Source organism: Merops nubicus, unplaced genomic scaffold (genome assembly GCF_000691845.1).
Source record: "Merops nubicus isolate BGI_N331 unplaced genomic scaffold, ASM69184v1 scaffold9596, whole genome shotgun sequence".
Lineage (NCBI taxonomy): Eukaryota > Metazoa > Chordata > Aves > Coraciiformes > Meropidae > Merops > Merops nubicus.
The window spans coordinates 1-18,778 of record NW_008612900.1 but is presented as its reverse complement, the minus strand read 5'-3'; the positions used below and the strand labels follow the sequence as shown (position 1 = coordinate 18,778).

The window sequence follows — 18,778 nt, the reverse complement described above, 5'->3', positions numbered from 1 at the left end:
CCAGCACCTCAATGTGCTTCTTATACTGTGGTGCCCAAAACTGAACCCAGTATTCAGGCTGTGGGCTCACCAGTGCTGAGTACAATCACTTCCTTATTACTGCTGGACAAACTGTTTTCAATCCAGGGCAGGCTATCCACTCTCCTTTACCTTAAAATCCTACTAAATGGAGGGCAAATGCAGTATTTCAGCTCATAAAGTTACCTGGCTGGAAGTGAGCCTTGGGAGACAGGCTTCCTACCCTGCTCTGGAATACATGTAGACTATTTCTGCAGTCTCCTAGAATTATGATGCTATGGATATAATAAGAACAATAAAAGTACAGTTTTAGCAGATGCTTTGAATTCAGATGTTTTTCTGGGAGATGTCTGAAGCCTTTCTTACCATAACTAAATACGACTCAAGATCTTTCCTGTTCTGGAGGGAACAGACTTTAGCCAGAAACTTTTCAGCTCCAGCATAGGACTTAGTTTCTGTTTTTATTCCAGCGTGGTATCTGCATAGGAGTTGATGACTGTGGGTTTTAAAGCCCTTTCCCCAAAGAATTGGTGTCTGGATCGCAGTGGTGGCTGGGAGCCCAGGCAGCATCCTGCTCACTGAGACAGACACAGGAGGACAGGCACAGCAGGGCTGGAGGAGTGCAAGCCAGCAGCTCTCTGTGTAGGTCCTGGAAGCCTTCAAGTCCTGAACTATTTTTGTCAAGGAGAGCGGGCAGCTTGTGCCAGATCAGAGGAGTGACAAATGAAACCAGATGGTTTCCTTGCCTCACTGCGGGGTTGGAGCAGTCCCTGACGGTGGTGGAAGCCATCTGCTCCCAGTGTCAGGCCTCAGTCCCCAGAGATTCTGTCAGAAGCTGTTTCCTCCAGTCAGTGCAACGTGCCTGATTTAAGACTTGGAATTTTCATTGATTAAGGTGCTGTTTCTAAACTGGGACACTGCCTCAGTGACCTCCCCTCTGCTTAATTCCATCTTTTTCCATTCACAGATGGACTGTGTGCTATATCATCATTATCTTAGTATCATTTCTCTGCAAAATTTGGGTAAACTTTGGCCTGTCAGAAAAGGACATTAGCTAAAACAGCTCTTACACCACATTATGAATAAGGAATAGTGAAACTGGAGACATTTCATTCTTAATTCCTTTTAAGAGCAAAAATATTTAAGTCAACTCAGCTGATACAGTATGGAAACATAAGTCAGGAAAAACTTTGTAAAAACATTAGAAAATTAGTAGGAATTATAATACAAATTATGCCCACATTTCACTTGTGACTGCCTAATGGCACTTGAAAGTCTTAATTTAGGTGTAAATATGTATGCTGAACTTAGACCAGTTTTGCATCTGCTTTCAGATTTTGAATATATTTCAGATTTTGCATCTACTGCTACTAACTGAAGAAACCTGAAACAAAGATAGTAAAATACTGAATTGCATTAACTTCTTCGTCTCAAAAATCCAGCTCCTTGTGTTGGTTCCAGGTGGAAGCACAGTACCATAGAGGTAATTTTGCATTTAACACCTATGGGCTGGAATAAAAGCATATACACAAATCATGGTGCTGTCATGCCATGTGATACAGCCTTGGATGCTTCTACCCAGGGATATGAATTTCAGTTCAGGATTAACATTTCCAATGCTCATTTCAAAATACTGATTTTTACTGAGGTTGCTCCAGTACAATGATTAATGAATTACTGTTGGTCTCATTTCCATTTGGTGACCTAATAAATATGCCTCACAACTACAGCACACAGAGTCAAGAGAAGTTTTGTGTTCCCTCTGTTCTGGCTTTTCAGTCACAGATGAAAGCAAAAGGGAAACTGAAGACGAGTGTTGTCCCCTAAGCAGTTCCTGAGAGCACAGCAAGTATAGAAGTTTCATTAAGCTGTCAGCTTAAATATTTATCTGCAGTAAAAACAGATTTTTCCTAAGGCAACAATCTTCTGTTCAAAATTTAGGGAAATACCCAATGTGACAGTTGAATTACTATATTGTCCATCATTTAATTTGTCTCACAAGTCCGGAATTAAACAAGATTTCCTTTTGATGCGATTCAGGGCAGTATTGGGTGTTGGTACTACTGTCAGTAAGCTTTTTATTCCTTTTTTGGTTATACAGATGAAACTTCTTTCTGCAACTCCTGGAAAAGTCGTTTGTGAAATGAAAGTAGAGGAGGAGCATACCAACAGAGGTGGGACATTACATGGAGGTCTGACAGCCACACTTGTGGATGTGGTGTCAACCACAGCACTGCTGTACACAGAAAGAGCACTGCCTGGGGTCAGCGTGGACATGAACATCACGTAGGTATCACCCACCATGTTTACCAGGACACACCAACTTTTCTTCCCCTAACACGACGTTCACTCCATTGTACATCATTTGTGCTGTAGAGCTCAGAGGTTTTGTTACATTAAGGGGGGAAGTCTTAGGAAACTGGCCCAACCTCTATCTTCATGTGTGAAGATATGTTAAGAGTGTCCCCTCAAACACCAAGACCTAGTGTAAGCAGCTCTCTATGAACCCTTTTTTAGTATTAGTCCATAAAATGTTAGAATGGGAAACAGTTTAGCCCTGTTGTGTGGTCACAGAGAGGGTGAATTACAGACTGAATCAGAATTTCTCAGGGAAGGAAGGTTCCTTTTCTCTGGGTCATTTAAAGGTAGTTTTTTACTAAGAATAGCTCTTCCTGTAATACAAATTTAAAGTACAGTGCCATAAAAAAAAAAAAACACTGTTCTGAAACCTTCTTTGATCAGCTATTTTAGCCCATCAGCTTTGGTTCGTTACTTTTAATGAAGATATAACTGATTGGAACTACATCTGATTGGAATCTAGCAGAGCATCAAAAATCTTGGAAAAGTAACCCCTCATCAAAACTGTCTTTATATAAAAAAAAATAATTTAAAAGTTTGTGGGGGGGGTGAGCTCTATCTTTACTAAGTTCCCTCCTTTCTCCCCCAGCACCTTCTGATTTCTCGACTGGGTGAGTGGGACTGGAAGCATCTATTCAAGCTTTATACAACTACACTGTGATGACTAGGAAATTAGTGGAAGTGAAAACCTGAAACTCTCCTGTGGTTGGCTTTTTTCCTACATTAGTATAACAAGAAACCCACATCTGAATTATTTACACTATTGAGAATGCCTACCCAATTACATAACAGCTAAAATCTTAAGGAAGATCTGGAGGTGATCCAAAATGACTGAGTAGCATAACCTTCCCAAAATGTTATGGGAAACAATATTAAAAGTTGGCAGGAGGAAGCTATTTCAGGAATGGAAAGAACAGAGAGAAACAGAGAAACCTTTATTTTTAAACATCAAGAAGATCATCATCAGCCTCAGAGAGTAAAACAAGAGTGAAACCCTCCAACTAGCAGAGCTTTGTGCTACATCAGCACTAGGTGTGACTGGCATACTTCTGACATGGTGTCATGTAAAAATGGAGCGGTTGATGAAATTTATCTCAGCAAGATTTACATCCATCAGTTATACATTCTCCTCTGTAGTGCTAACATTTGAATATTGTTCCCTTACCTCACATTGTGGTTGGATCGAGTTCCTCCTAATTCTTTCCAAGCTTTTTGTTGGGGAATTTCTTCCTGTTCCCTGGAGAGTCTGTTTTAAAAGCACACCCTCCTACTCATGTAAATAAAAACAGTTATCTAACTAATGGAAACAGCATTAGACCTAGGACATTCTGAAAGCCTCCCAGATTTCCATGACTTTTCTCTGACCAGGGTATGGGAAGCACTTAACCTACGCTTAGGTTCCATACACAAATGACCTTCTGGAGCCTTTGTAGCAGAGACATTTTGCAGCTGAACCAGCCAGACTAGTTTAGAAAGGCTGTAGGGAGCCAGCAGTGGCTGGAATAGGCCTTGGGAGCTGAACATTTAACCGAGGTCTTTAACACCTAATTGTTTCTGTTCCAAAATGGACTTTTCCTCAGAACCAAGCCAATGGGTTTCTTTCTGTCCTCCATTTTCTCAGAGAACTCATGTACTGAATTACTACTGCAGTACTTGGAGGAACCCAAGGACCTCAAGACATGGGGATTTGCAAGCAGGCAGTTGGAGAGAGTTGCGTCTTTATTACTCACTTTTGCTAATTCCCTTCATGATAATCTAAAATGCAGGAATATTCTTGGATTTGTGCTCTGTACAGCCTCTTACCTGTTCTTTTGTTCTTCATTGAAGATACACTTCTGCTGCTAAGATTGGAGAAGAGATATTGATTACAGCTCAGATTTTGAAGCAAGGAAGAAATCTTGCATTTGCCACTGTGGATTTAACAAATAAGGCGACGGGAAAATTAATTGCACAAGGTAGACATACAAAGTATCTGGGAAATTAATATAAGAGATTTTTAAAATAATAATGTTGGGCTTAAGAACCCCATATAGAATGGTTTTCTCATTTATGCAAGAAGATGCCATCTGCACAAAATTGTGATAGTCTATATAAAATGAGTTTGTCTCACTCCCATAATAGATGAACAAGTTTCTTAATTAGCACCTGCATTGCTACAAGCCTAAAATTAGTGCCTGTTTTGGGATGAGGAAGCGTGATAGCATGGGGATGCATCCGGCTTTTCTGGTCAAGACAGCAGAAGGGAAGAGCCTTTGGACCAGCCATATGGTTTACCAGCATGACAGTGTTTTGAGAGATCAGTTTTCCTTGGTTTGTTGTTGTGTGACAAACAACCTTGTCTTCCAGCCCATCCCAGTCACACAACACTGTGTATGCTTACAACTAAACTACCTGTTCTGTCAGACAGTAGCACTGAGTTCCTGTAACAGTCTGAAACTGGTTTGAAAGTGTAAAGCAGGCTAATCCAGGACATAATTTACTGATGCTGTAACAAATCCACAAGTATTCAATAAAGCTTTCTGAAATTACCTTTTTAAAGATCATGGAGTAGTTTTGTAATCTCTTTGCACTGAGTAAAAGCTTGCCAGCATGGAGTGGTTGAGAGAGGCTGTGGTGGAACCTTTAAACACAAATTCACCCAAGATCTCATCATCATCTCCATGTGATGAGTAAGTGTGGAAAAGCAGTTACCTCACCAGGGCTTTTCACTTCTACCTGCCTGAAGTTCTGGCTCTATTTGTTTAAAAACCATCAGCTGAGAGCTAGAGATTTATCAAAAGGAATGTGGTGACCTTTTTATCAGGCGAAGGCTGTAGATGTATGACTTGGGCTGGACATAGTAGAGTTAAGCTGCTGTCCTTGAGCTGCAGACTTGTCTCCTCGTGCTGCTGTGGACAGGTTTAACTGCTTTCTTCAGGCAGATGACAAAGACAAGGTTACCACACTGCAACGGAAACAGCAATGCTGTGTATGCTGTGCAGGCTTGCATAAACTGTGGTCTTCGTTTTTATTCTCTAGTGGGAGATTTGAAAAAGTTAATTATAGAATCATTGAGGTTAGAAAATACATTTAACATCAAGTTCAACCATTAGCTCAGCACTGCCAGGTCACCACTAAACCACGTCCCTCAGCACATCTACAGGGATTTTAAATACCTCCAAGGATGGTGTGTCCACCACTATGCTGGGCAGCCTGTTCCAGTGCTTGACAACCCTTTCAGTGAAGAAATTTTTCCTAATATCCAACGTAAGCCTCTCCTGGTGTCACTTGAGGCCACTTCCTCTTCTGTTGCTTGTTACCTGGGAGAGCAGACCAACCCCCAGCTCGCTACAGCATCCTTTCAGGGAGTTGTACAAGGCTACACTAGTAAAGTGCACACAATTCTTTTTGTCTCGGAAGTCGACTCACAGTTTTCAGTTATTTGAATTTTGTTATTAAATGTGCAGTTAGGCCTTCTCTTTGTGCATTCCTAAGGCTAAGGAAATAACTTCCAATTAGTTAAGTGACCTGTGGATGCAGATTGATTTTCAATGGGAAGAAGTTTAGTAAATACCAGCAACCTTTCCAAAATGACTCTCGAACAAGTGAATGGAAATTCTCTACAAAAGTACCTACAGCAGGCTGACTATCAGCATGTATTTTTGCTGCAAGGTCAGAACAGTTGATTCTGGTACATTCTCAACAAAAGTTTTTTCTCTGAGGCTCTCTCAGAAGCATACATGGCTTATGTGCCTGTGGCTAGTTGAACTTTCAGTAGCAGCATCCTCTCTTCAGCAGTACATCTGTAACTGTTCTCCCCAGTACTTGCACTCATGCTCAGAATCATCCCTGAATCCCATTTACAGCAACACAATGCTTTGCTAAAGCATTTCTGAGAAGATACTACAGGAGCAACCTCTGCTCAGCAGAACTTTATGCTTCACTGTATTCAACTGTTTCTCACTTTACATCTTCCTGCCTGGACTCAGCTATGAGTCTTGAGCACCTCCAGCTCCTCTACAGTTACTAGGACAAGCAGAGAGAGGGGACTCATAACAGCATGCAGACATACCTAGGGGGTTTGGCAATTGCTGTTCTGGTTGTCTTCCTATTAACATGGTCTGGCATCTCCAACCACGTTTTTTCTCAAGCTTACCACTTTTCTTCCACAGGTGACCCACATAGTACAGTGCAAGGGAATAGAAGTGAAGATTCAAACTGTTCCCCCATCTTCTATAAACCCAACCCAAACCCCCCCCACTGTAACATGAGTGATTAACTGTTATCTGAAATAAAAGCCAGAGGGTGAGAATGAAGGAGGAGCCAAATTCAGAAAGTGCTAAAAGATTCCGAACACTCTCAGTTCTGTGTGCTGGGGCAACTCTGTCCTTGTGTGACTGTCCCACTGCAGCTTAGCCTGACTTCCCTCAGTCAAAGCTGCCTGCCTCGGGAACCTGCTGTAGTTAAGTGGTCTCATTCTATCACATGGCATTCATCATATCTACATAATTACTATTGGAAAGGATCCAGGCAAATGAAAAGTGGCAAATCCCAACATGGAAACAAAAGTTTCCTCCTCCTGTTCCTGTTCAAGCCTGGCAAGGGCTGTTGCAGAATGAGGGGGAAACAGGTAAAAAAACCAAACCCTTCCTGAAGTAACAAGGGAATTCTCTTCTCCCTTATAACAGACTATTCAACACAGTGAATTTCAGTGCTGCCTAATTAGTAAGAAAAAGGGATATTTTTAATATGCAGGCCAGTTATTTTAGAAGCAGTTCATTAAACTGATTATTTTTAGACAATCTCATCAGTTATCCCTCCACCAGCAGCAGCACGTTGACCTCAATTTATTTCACAACTTAAAGATTTGGAGATGACCTTAGAAGGAATTGTCACCATTGAGCTTGCATAGCTTTCAGAGTAAACTGTCAAATACCAGGTTTAAATATTTGGAGATGCTCTTTACTGATTTCACCCTAAACTACATGTTGAAAAATCCAAGTGTTACTTTAGCTAAGCCTCCAAGGAAGTAATGAGAAAGATTATAAAATAAATACAAATAGTGCATGGTCCCACCTTGGCATCAGAACAGACAGATCTCCTGTGGGGTTGACCTCCTTCCATCACTGCAGATTTAGGCATAATTCCCCTACAAGCAAGCAAATAAAGTGACTTGATGAGATCTGGAAGCTCCATATTTTACAGCTGCCAAGTGGGACCATCCCTCCCATGTCGTGCTGTTCGAGGTGTTGTTTTTTTTCTCTTCTTTGTTATTTAAACATACCAAAACACCTACACCGTACTTCTTGGTGTCTAGTGGTCTCTCCTCATGCAGGGCCCCACTTCTCACAGGGGTATGTGACACATGGAACAGTTTGTCTCTATCAGTGGAAGTAACTGCAGCTTCTCACTTCATGCAATAGATTGGTCAGCCAAGAGCGTCACGCTGGACTCCACCAGTGCAGCTGCATTCTGAGGGACACCCAGGCCCTCGCACCGTGGCAGAACCACGTGTCACAGGTCCCTTCAGAAAACAACGAGCAATTGTCCCCATGGGCATTGAAACCCAGGAGTCCAGACACCAGTCAGGGCAACTACTGATGAAGGTGCTGTGAGGAAGGGTTTAGTCATTAAGGATTCCAGCTCACAGGAAGAAGAAATGTGTCAATGATAAACTAGAGAGAGCAAGGAAAAAGGTCACTGCTGCGACAGGCATTAGAACTACGAGGATTCCTTGTTGGTCTTTCAGGTTGAGCCATGGGTTGCAGGGGTCTCATAGCTGAGTTATTACTCCCCCAACCTAATTACAAGATAGCTGGTTTACACTTCCCAAATTGGCAAGTGTTCCCACCTAAAGGGGATGGGGGGTATGGAGAATTCGGCTGTTAAGTAACTGTTCCAAACAGCAGTTCAACTATGTTCAGGTTCATTGGGAGGCTCCAAGCCACTGCCAGGTTGTAGAAAAGAATTTCGATCTGTGTTTTATCACTAACCATTTTAGGGTTCCCTATCTGCAGAAACCTTTTAGCCAGTACAAAGAAATGCCAACAGCTCTCCCTCACCTCACTGTCCATGGGAATGAAGAAAAGAAGCACTTCGGTTCCTATTTTGCTACTTGGAGATCTGAGAGACAACATGATGGTCATGATTACCTTTGTGGTTCTGTGATACGCTCGCTGCAGGACTGCTGCTAGCACATCCCCTGTCCCAGGCTGCCATGGCTGTGGGACACTGCACCACGTGCGGGTCTTGCCTCTAACACACCAAATTACCTACAAGCTCTAATCAAACAAGACACACTGGCTGGAAAAAAACAACAAAACAAACACACTACAAACCAACCTTATTTTTTCACCGAAACAGTACCTGGGGCTATACCATTGTAGTAAAACTCTAGACCTTTGATTTCTCTTGCTTCCAAAACAGCAGCTGCTTGAATAGATTTCAAGAGTCCAGAAAAAACAGCTTGTAGAGAGGCTGCTCTAGCATACAGTAGTTGTGCTCAGCTCAAACCTTTCCATATGTAAACCCTTTCCAAGCAGAACTAGGTCACAGAGATCTTCAGCCTGAAAGAGCATTTCAGCCATGCAGAAGAGAAATTGCACTTGCCTGTCACTCAACTTGCTTCAGTGAACCTGCAGAGGTGACAGCTCCACCCAGCTGACTGAACTCAGGACAGAACTCCCAGCTGTGGTGCTGCCCTCAGAACATAGTACCTACCACTGCAGGAGGAACTGAGCTTCCCTCTCGCCTGCTCCTCACAGCAGACAGTTCAGGGGGACCTCAATAACACAACACGGAAGATTTAAACACTGAACTACTATAAAGCAGCCAGCAGGGAAGGAGCTGAGGGAACTTCCAGTCCTGCTGTAGACTAGAGACCCTGAACCTTTTACCTCAGTCCTGCTTTTTTAGCACGTACAGAAGACACCTGCAAGCCAAGGCCTTGCACATAACAGCGTGGTGTCAAGCAGTACAGGTGCAAATGAAGGCCAAGCCTACACACAGAAATGCCCTGTGTGTGCTAGTGACACTAGGGGACAAGTAATAGCATTGGCCTTACGGTTGGGCAAGAGTGGTTTATACATACAGATTACTAACACGAGAAACTGTGCAAGCATTGTGGAATCACCACCACTCAAGCTAGTATCATGCCTCAAACATCCACATTCAACGTCCTTCCCCTCTTTGTAAAACACTACTACGTTTTACCACATGACTTCACTCCAGAAAGCTGTTCCAGCATCTTCAGGCTTACACAGCTGCTGAATTTTCTGCTGCAATAAATTCAAAACTAAAAATGGGAGAAGCTTCTCCAGGCTGATAGAAAAAAAATAGCAAGAAAATTCCCACCACATCTCTGCCTAACAGATGTAAACATTAAAGTCAAAAATTACCAGATTGCAACTATCATGCTAGTGGCAGGAACCTTAATATAATCTGAAATGAAGTCTGCAACAGTCCATTAGAATAATTGCAGAGTTAAGGAGCAAAAAGCCCTGAAGTCACTGTTCTCTCTGCTCAGCCTCCAGAGATGATGACCATGAGGTGGTGTTCACTCAGTCAGCAACCCTGTGACTGGGCACACAGCAAGGGCAGGACAACAGAGTGTCCTCCCAGCAGGAAACCAGGCACAGCAGGGAGGACACCTGCCAGCTCACGAGCCAGGAATATCTAAAAGCAGCAGGAGCTTACAGCACTCATATCAGATTTTCCAGCAATTCTAAAACTAATACTTTACATCTTGATGTGTCAACAAAAAGACATGGCTGTCCGCAAGGACCAGAGCACCTACCTGTGGCAAGGACTGAGCCTCTGCTTGTTTTGTCTTTTGTAAGGACAGATGCAATTCTTTCACAGATTTCGTTTTTTAAATAGTCTGGAAAATTGAAACTGGCAAAATTACTGTCTTTGTAAGATTACCAGCTCTGTTTCTAACAGGCTTAACATTTTGAAGATAAAAAAAAAAACATCAACTTGTAGCAACAGATCAGCACTTTGAGCTAAAGCTTTCAATGATCAAACAGTAGTTCTAGTTTGAGTAACTAATTATATTTTTAAGAGAAACACTGAGTAATCCCAAGGCGTTTTTAGTACCTGATGTATCATTTAACAGAAATTTTAGTGTGACAGAATAGCTTTCAAGAAGCACTTTAGGCTTCGAGACAGAGGTGACAAAGCACATCAGCTGCAGACCAGCTCCAGGCCTACCACATTTGGGCAACGCTTGTCCAAGCAGCTCTGTCCAACTTCCCTTATTTTTGGTAACTTGTGCAGCTGAAGAAGCTTGGAAGAGTGAAGGGAAACTATGCAGCCACATACAGGCCATGACATTTAAGAAGTTTCTCCTTGTCAGCCAGGAGGCACCCAACAGCTGCTTCCCTTCACCAGACACTTCATTTAGATGCAAGAGGTTTAACAGGTCTCTGTCTACTTCATTTTGCTGCCTCCACGTTTATCCCAGCTCTGTTGGCACTTGACAAGTTCACATGAGAAATCCTCCAGCAACAGCCTGGTAAAACTCCCACGTTCAGGTGAGATGCTGAGTGCACTTCAGCTCTTAGGTATGAGCACATCCAAAGGAGACATACGAGCAGCAGACAGCAGGTAGCAACCAAAATTCTGCTCTTACTGAAAAGCCTTTTTTTAATCTACTAACAGCTCCACTGAACAAAGCAATTAGGTTTACACAGTCACGAATGGTGAGGTTTCTTCTAAGAGAAACCAGAATGAAGAAAAAACAAAATTCCTAATGCAAGAATAAGTCATTTCCTTTGCTAAGCAAGATGAACCATGGCCATATTAGCACTGCTGACAAATTAAGAAGAAAAAGGGACTGCACTTAGGAAGCAAAATCCAAACTCGTGAAAGTTGAATGTTCAAGACCCTACAGCAAAATCTGCCTCAAGCTTCACATGGACACTTAGCATTATGTCTTGCAGGCCATTTAAAGAAGAGGTGCTTAAAGCTGGGAAACTTTAGGTACTATTAGCAGGTATGATTGTTACTAAATATATAGAAAATCTTAGCATTCAGTAGAGCAGCATTTTCAAGATATTTCTTTGTAACTTCAGGCACTTATTAATGTGAAGTTTCAGCTTTCAGGTTGTGTTTCTCTCGTGTGCTCCAGTTAAACCTGAAGGACCTTATGACAAAAGAACTAAAAATATCCACGTACCAATACAACAGTGTGCCAATGACTGAGTTATTTCTGACAGCTACTTTTCAGAACAACCACACTGCCCACATACCTAAGTAACACCTTTGCCACTGACCTTTGTTACTCCTAAAACCATTTCATAGGCTGTACATTTTCTGTGTTTGTAACGGATGATGCTGTCAGGATGTAAGTCTATTAAAATCAAGCAGGATTTTCATACATAAACCAGTCATCTTTCACCTAATTTATTTAAGTTCCAATTTTTTCCAATTCCAAACAAAAGCTAAATACAAGTTTTAAACAGGTAAGCACTAGTTTTATCCAAAGGGAGCAGGCTTATGTAGTTTTACTCCAGTAAAGTACTCAACCCTTAAGCAGAGCCTTCTGTCATCAAAACTATACAGTAGTCTTCCTTTTATCATTGCACAATCTTAAAATGTTCCATCAGAACCAACTTTTGACACTCCAAACACTATTTTACATTGTTTTATAATGTCTATTCCAAAAGAAAAAAAAAAAAACCTCAGTGGGTTTTCCATAAGAAATGTTTTAGAAACCAGTATTTCCTGCACAGTTCACCTGCAAGTTTACAAGTCTCAACTCTCAAGAAAAAATAATCCTCTACCCACATTGTTTCTGCAGCTATTATTTTACTTTAGTTTTAGCTGCTTTAGCAACTTCAGACTCCAGGTCTGCCTCATCTGTATAAATGCATCCAACTCAAAAGAATACTTTCATACAGCTACACAGCAACTTGGGGAAAGAGATCCAAAATCAAAGTGCCAGTAAACTCAGACATGGCGCAGCAAAATAAAAGCGGCAAACAAAATGCCTAGACATTAAATGAGATGCCTTCTTTTTAAAGAAAGATTTCTTCCCCACATTTACCTCCTATTGTAATAGCCACTTTTCTGTTCATTAAAACGAGTGATAGTGCTTTTTGATACAATCATTAACAGCAAAGCTATAAGGCTTTTATACCCGTTACATTCACTTCTCACCCTCCAAATACTGATGGTTAACATTGTGGATGTTAGGGGGCATGACCAGCACAAATGGGAACACCACCACAAATGGTCACCTTGTGCCTTCGGATACGTTTGTTTCAGTGTACAGTCCCTTCATTTCACATTTTAGTAAGATGCTGATGCAGTGCAGAAGCGTGCAGAGCATCCTCTCTTTCACAAGGTCCATGCAGAAAACATCTAAAAAAAATTGTAAAGTTCTGAGATACAAATGATAAAAAAAATCCAGGATGATCAAGTTTCACAATGTATAGTGTTCTGAACATGAGTCCATTTTTCTTCTAAATTCTGAAAGAATAAAGTGGTGAGGAAAGTGAAAATCCACTGCTGCATTCTGTGATCTTCCCCATTTTGCTGGCCAGTGCCTTACTCTGGCATGTAAGGACGGAGGTGATCCTCTACGGTACCAACCGCCCAGTGAGTGAGCTGCTCCTGTGGCAGGTACAGGCAGATGCTGCATAACTTGAAGATTGTAGCTTTGTTTTTTGGAGTCTAGAGTAAAAAAAAAAAATCCAAGGAAAAGCTATTAAACATGAAAGTTAACTCAAGACTAATAGGCAGACCCAGCCCAAATATTAGCTTGCTGCTAGCTGTGGAGGAACATAGGTATCTGAACACAGACTACTGCGTCCATATAAACAACCTGAACTCAAAACTCATCTGCAACCTCTCATGCCTAGAATATTTTCTCTATTCTGTAGTATCACCCAAATTAAGCCAAAGTTTTCATTTTTCCAAAACACTTATGTCCTTTAGAACTCAATTTTTTAATACAAACCCATTACATTATCAGTGAACACATCTGTGGCCCATAGCTACTTTTCTGCACATCTGAATCCTATTTATAGCCTGAGTTCCTCTGAAACTGCTGAAATGCAGGCTCAAAGGCATGATCTATTTTTCTACTTGAGTACTTTGTAGTGAATCACTGATGTCCCTAAGAAAAGGCATTTTATGCTTAAAACACACTTGCTAAAAGAGGGATGAAATAAGCTTACCTGCAAGTGCTGTCTGTCAATGAAGAGAAACACTGACTGGTTAGGGTTGTTGACAACAATTCCAGTCTTGTCCTTTCGGCTCAGAACATGCAGAAACTGTTTTTCATAGTCACCGTGATGAAATTCAAACTTGGCCTGCATTGTGTGAGAGAGGGGAGTAACGTTTTTATTCAGCTAAAGCTCACTTTCAGCCAATTAGTTTCCTTCAACCTGGGGCTTTACAACCACTTTTGTCTCTTTCCTTTTCTCATCTATGGAAAGCAGGAACTGTAGGCCATGACATATTTGAGTCTTGGCACAAATTAAATGTCACGGAACTAGAGAATTCTTTACAATTCTAAAGGTTCAACTTTAACTGCTCAGCTAAAACCAGATTTAGCTGGTTGTGGCAGAATATCCCTGTCCATCAACAACACAGCACATTTCTTCTTTACTTACTATTATTGCAGAACCACCACAGCAAATATACATAACACTGTTCAAAAATATGCATGTAAACAGCTAAAGCTGGCTGCTGAAAAATAGTATTAAATTGAAATTTACTTCAGAGTAAAATTATAATGCAAAAATTTCACCTATCTCAGAACCTCTTTCATTTAACAAAATACAGCAATGTTGGACACTCACAGAACCACAACTGCACTGTCACATTTAGGCAAAGATGGAACTGCATGGAGAGCCACATCTACTCCACTTCTAACACAAACACTAACATGACACAGGTATTTACACATATATGCTTACCATGTGGAATTTTTGTAATGGTGCATAAACATAAGAAGCAGAATTTGGCATTCAAAGCAACTGCTTTAACACTAAAACCAGACAGTATACTAACAGTATACCAACATTCACAGAAGCCACATACTTCAACTCCTGGGTTAAGAAGAGATAGCACTTTTGAAGTTAAGGAAAAACAAGTACCTGAACAGGCCTAAAGGGTTCATCAGATCCCTTCCATCGAGAAAACAGGAGACAGACTATCTTCTCAATATCATTACGAGGCCAAAGAATGAAGTCCATCTCCTGGGTACAGCCGATCACATCCTGCAGGTAATAAAGGTCTCTACTTACATTGCCTCCACTGGTCAAAGATGCAGACAAGCAACTCATCTACACAGGCACGTGAGTTACAGCTGGTGCTTACTACTCTATTTGTGCAGTTTTCCACTTGCACTGCTCAGAGCACAAGTAAAGTCTCCCTTTTGTTAGAGTTTTAATGTCAGTATCCAGTTAATACACATCCCAACTTTTAGAAAAGATTAGCAAAGACCATCTATCTTCCCATGTTCATAAAGCAAAATGACTTAGCAGTACAGCAGAAGCTGCTGCAAGAATATATGACTACTAAAGGGCAAGGACACCAAGAAGTCTTCATTCCCAAGGCAATTTTGAGAGACAGATGAAAGGAAAAGCTTGAGCACCACATATTTAAACAGAATTTCAGACTGCAACTCCTGCGACCCTTCAAACTAGAGCCCATGAACACATACCCTCAGAACCCATGAGCAGCAGAAGAATTGAGGAAAAAAAACACCCTATCAGGATTAGCCTTAAGATCCACAAAGAAAAGCATCCGAACTCAGCAAGCGTAAAGAGGAACTTTACCCTGCGCATAGACTGGTAGCGGGGTGCGTGGAGCTGTACAACATCCTTCTGCAGAAGCTCCAAGGAACTCTCCAAAGAATAGCTGGAATCCCGCACACCTTTCAGGATATTTTCTTCATAATTATTGGTCATGACTGGTATCACTTCAGACACTTCAAAAAGCGCTGACTTTTTCTTCTAAAAAAAACATAAAACAAAGCCCCACAGGTTACATTAAGATCAGAATCCTTTCTAGGCAGTTATGAGTAACAGTTTATTTCAGAATTACTGATTTTCTGTCAGCATTCATATATGAAATGCATATCACAAACTACGACTGACACAAACCACACTAAAATTTACATGCACAATTTTATAAATGAAACAGAATTAGTCCAACAACTTTATTAAAAGAAGTTTAACAGGTTTGTGTAGTCTCCAAAATACAGATTTATGTGCCAATCTTGCAAGTATTAAAGCTGTATCTAAACATTAACAGAACTGCCCTTTTATCACATAGAATGCATGACTTTGGGCTGACCAAGAGCTCTCTGCAAGTCAACACTTCCTTATCTCCACTTTGCAATACTTTAAAGGTGGCCTTTTACAAAAAGTGAACTCTTTCGGTTCCTACTAACTACAAATCTTTCAATCTCTCTCAAGCAACACCAAAAATGTTATGGACAGTTTGAAAGAACAGTTTTTGCTCTATGTAAAACTGCTTAAAGCTGTACATCTGCTTCCAGCAATTTTCTTACAGCTCATGAGAAGTCTTGACCTAGTTAAAGAACTACAGGACAGACAACACAGATTTTATCAAATAAGCCTCCTCACACTCAGCCAGAACATACCTAACAGGTAACGAACTGCTGACCAAGCAAGGCTGAGCTAAGCTCCTACTCTGAGCAAACTGGTACTGGATGTACATCTTCAGTTCACTGTGATATAAGCCAATTTTTATAGGATTTAGAATGGGCATTTCCAAGTGATTTCTATAAAGCAAACAGAAAGTAGCATCAATGCTCTAACTAAACCCACTAAAGTCATATTATTTGAGAAAATCTAATTGTTATCACTGGTTAAACATCTAGACTTATCTTTATTACTATGAGAGAGTGCCAAGAAATTTCATCCCACTGTATCCACCTGTTTGCACTAGAATTGATGAGCAAAACCAAACTGAACATAGGAATTTTAAAGGAAACTTTTCAATTAAAAAAATTAAAAGAACAAGAGCCTTAATTTAAAAAAAACACACAACTGTTAAAGCTAATCCAAAACCTATAAATTTGAGGGGATTAAGCAACATCAGTGCTCACTGACACGTGTTTCCTGCGTTATGTACTCTACTGCCATTTGCTTGTCTTCACTTCCTCATTTGGTCAGCATATTCCCTTACCATAAGCACCTCCTTTTCTTCAATCTCTGTGGACAGAAACTACCCTACAGTTCTAGGTCTGTAGTCAGCTCTAGAAATAGCACGAGGCTCCCCAGGTCAGCCCAGACAAGGCAGCCCAGCAAATGAGGACTTCCCCTTTCTGCTCCCTTTCAAAACGGTAGCAGCAGCTTCACCTGTGCCTCTGTGCTCGGGCCATCTCAGTGCTGCGTTTTGCAACCCCTCCCTTCAGCTGCCAGCTCTTCCCTTCTGCCGTGAGCAGATAAACACAGGAACTTCTGCAACCGCTCCTCCCTGGTCTCCCTTTCCAACTCAACTGTTCACAGACAACACTTATGCGATTCTGACCCCAGTTAGGCTTAACGAATTACAGTATTCAAAAAATATTTACCTAATACAGAAGAGAGCAAGTAATCACTTAATGAGGCACCGGCACCCTCTGCACTACAAAACTACAGATGTGAAGAGACACAAGGGCAAACAAAACTATGTAAATATTATAGCAATTTAAAAAAAAAAGTTAAAAGGCCAATGGAGTCTGTTAAAGGATAAACTATAAGATGCAACCAGGCAGCAGAACCTTGCACAGTGTAGCTAACACACACCACAACAGACAACAGAGTGAGAGAGAAGCGTTAAAACCGAGTTACCTTGTCTTTGAACACAAAGGCAATGTACATCTTGAAGTCAAACTGGTCAGCTAAAGATTCTTTTTTCTTTCTAAGCTGAGCACGAAGTCTGTTCAGAGCTTGTTTCTTCCGGGAGTTTGGGTCCCCCATTTTGTAATACAGGTGGTACTAAAGCCTTTGGAAACTGTCGCTAAACTATGGGCACCTTTTCGTAAGACTCAAGTACAACAGAAACAAGTCGTTTTATTCCTGCTAATACGACTGAACAGATAAAACGCTAATGTAACCCAAAACCACACCTCAAGCAGTATTTTATGAGAATGTCATATCAGAGGGGTCGAGAAACAAACTAAGTAGTTGTCCAGCCATAGCTAGACAATAAGTTTTACAATAAACCAAGAAAAAAAAAATTTGAAGACAAAAATTTGAACAGGTTAGCCGCAGGAATAATTGGGTAAGAATGAAATAAAAAAAAAAAAAAAAAAGAAAAACAGAACCAGAAACAAATCTTATCACAATTTATGTGTACAATAAAAAGCAACTGGCACAAACCCAATCCATGGGGGGGTACTTTTGCTCTGCTTACAAAAAAAAAAAAAAGAAGCTGAAATTACAAACTGCGTTTTACCCCAGCCAGATTCATGACTCTACTGATTATTATTCTCAGCTTTCCACTATTGCTATGTTGCCCGACTGTTTTTTTCCTTTAGAACTATTACACTTGGTGGACAGCAGAGAAAAGGGTGCAAAGGAGGGGTGCACATCCTGGGAGGTATGACATTTCTCTGCCAACAACAACAAAATCGACCACAGACAACACAGTGCTGGTTTGCAGGGGAGCGAAGAGAAAAAACAGCGGAGTCATTTCTAACCTCATTCTACTCATCATCAGGCACATCATTGCCCTGAGGCTACCGCTGCCAAAGAGAAGAGGGATCATGATGGCCATCGACGAGGGGCGGGCAGGGGTTCAAGGGACAGAATTATCTCACCTAGAGACTAAAACCCGAATCAGTGCCCCAAACCCCGGCTGCTTCCCAGTGGGAGACCCCTACATCCCCCAAGACCTCAGACCCTCCCTGGGCTGCTGATCCCCCGGGGATCCTCCTCTCTCCGCCGCTGCAGGCTCCACAGCGAGCACAGTCAGCCCAGGCTGTGCATGGCCAACGCTCGGCGCTTCTCCTCGGGCCCCTCCCTACGCAGGACGGCAGATCTGGCCCGCAGCGGGCGGCCGTGCCCGGGCAGCGGGACACCCACAGCACCACGCTGGCCCCCCTCTCACTTCATGGTCACGACTTGGAAAACATGGAGAGCTTTGTTCCTGCTTTTCCCGCAAAAGAGGTTTTCGGTGTTAAAAAAAAATAATTTTGCGAGATTTTTTTCTAATTGCAAGCCTAGGTTGCAATTTTTAACCTCTACAACGCCCTCCTCCCCCTCCCCTAAAAGCAAGTCCCTAGATATCAGGTTATTTTCTTCCTCTCTCCAGACATTTTCCCCCCCAGGTGTTTGATTAGTCGGGGTTTAAAGTTTTTAGGTTAGCAAATTCGTCGGACCAAGTTAAGAAGAGGGGAAGAAATAATCCCCCCTCCTCTCTAGACAAAAAAAAATGAAAAACAAAAGCTAACACG

General features: G+C 41.6%; 2 protein-coding genes across 3 annotated transcripts; one reads left to right on the top strand and one right to left on the bottom strand.

The window, feature by feature from the left end:
- Positions 1-2,058: 2,058 nt before the first annotated feature.
- Positions 2,059-4,539, top strand: ACOT13 (acyl-CoA thioesterase 13; the record flags this gene model as incomplete). The annotated part of the gene is made up of 2 exons (XM_008941701.1): positions 2,059-2,304; positions 4,204-4,539. Coding segments are annotated over 2 exons (403 nt in total), but the record flags the coding sequence as incomplete, so codon positions are not given.
- A 7,205-nt stretch (positions 4,540-11,744) lies between these two features.
- Positions 11,745-17,753, bottom strand: LOC103774307 (chromosome unknown open reading frame, human C6orf62). 2 transcript variants are annotated; one of them, XM_008941699.1, is made up of 5 exons: positions 17,172-17,753; positions 15,147-15,323; positions 14,463-14,585; positions 13,539-13,673; positions 11,745-13,032 (listed from the first exon to the last, which is right to left on the bottom strand). In XM_008941699.1, exons 1-5 carry the CDS (start codon positions 17,298-17,300, stop codon positions 12,907-12,909), a joined length of 690 nt encoding a protein of 229 aa, XP_008939947.1. In that variant the 5' UTR covers positions 17,301-17,753; the 3' UTR covers positions 11,745-12,906. The 2 variants fall into 2 exon arrangements, with proteins under 2 accessions (XP_008939947.1, XP_008939948.1); XM_008941700.1 differs by having other exon boundaries at positions 15,147-15,320; positions 17,172-17,333.
- Positions 17,754-18,778: the final 1,025 nt, after the last annotated feature.

Coding starts and splice junctions, on each gene's coding strand:
- LOC103774307 (XM_008941699.1), bottom strand. CDS start 17,300: ATGGGGGACCCAAACTCCCGGAAGAAACAAGCTCTGAACAGACTTCGT. Junction 13,674..14,462: donor AACCCTTTAGGCCTGTTCAG/GTACTTGTTTTT, acceptor CACACAATGCAG/GCCAAGTTTGAATTTCATCA. Junction 13,033..13,538: donor TTGACAGACAGCACTTGCAG/GTAAGCTTATTT, acceptor TTTTTACTCTAG/ACTCCAAAAAACAAAGCTAC.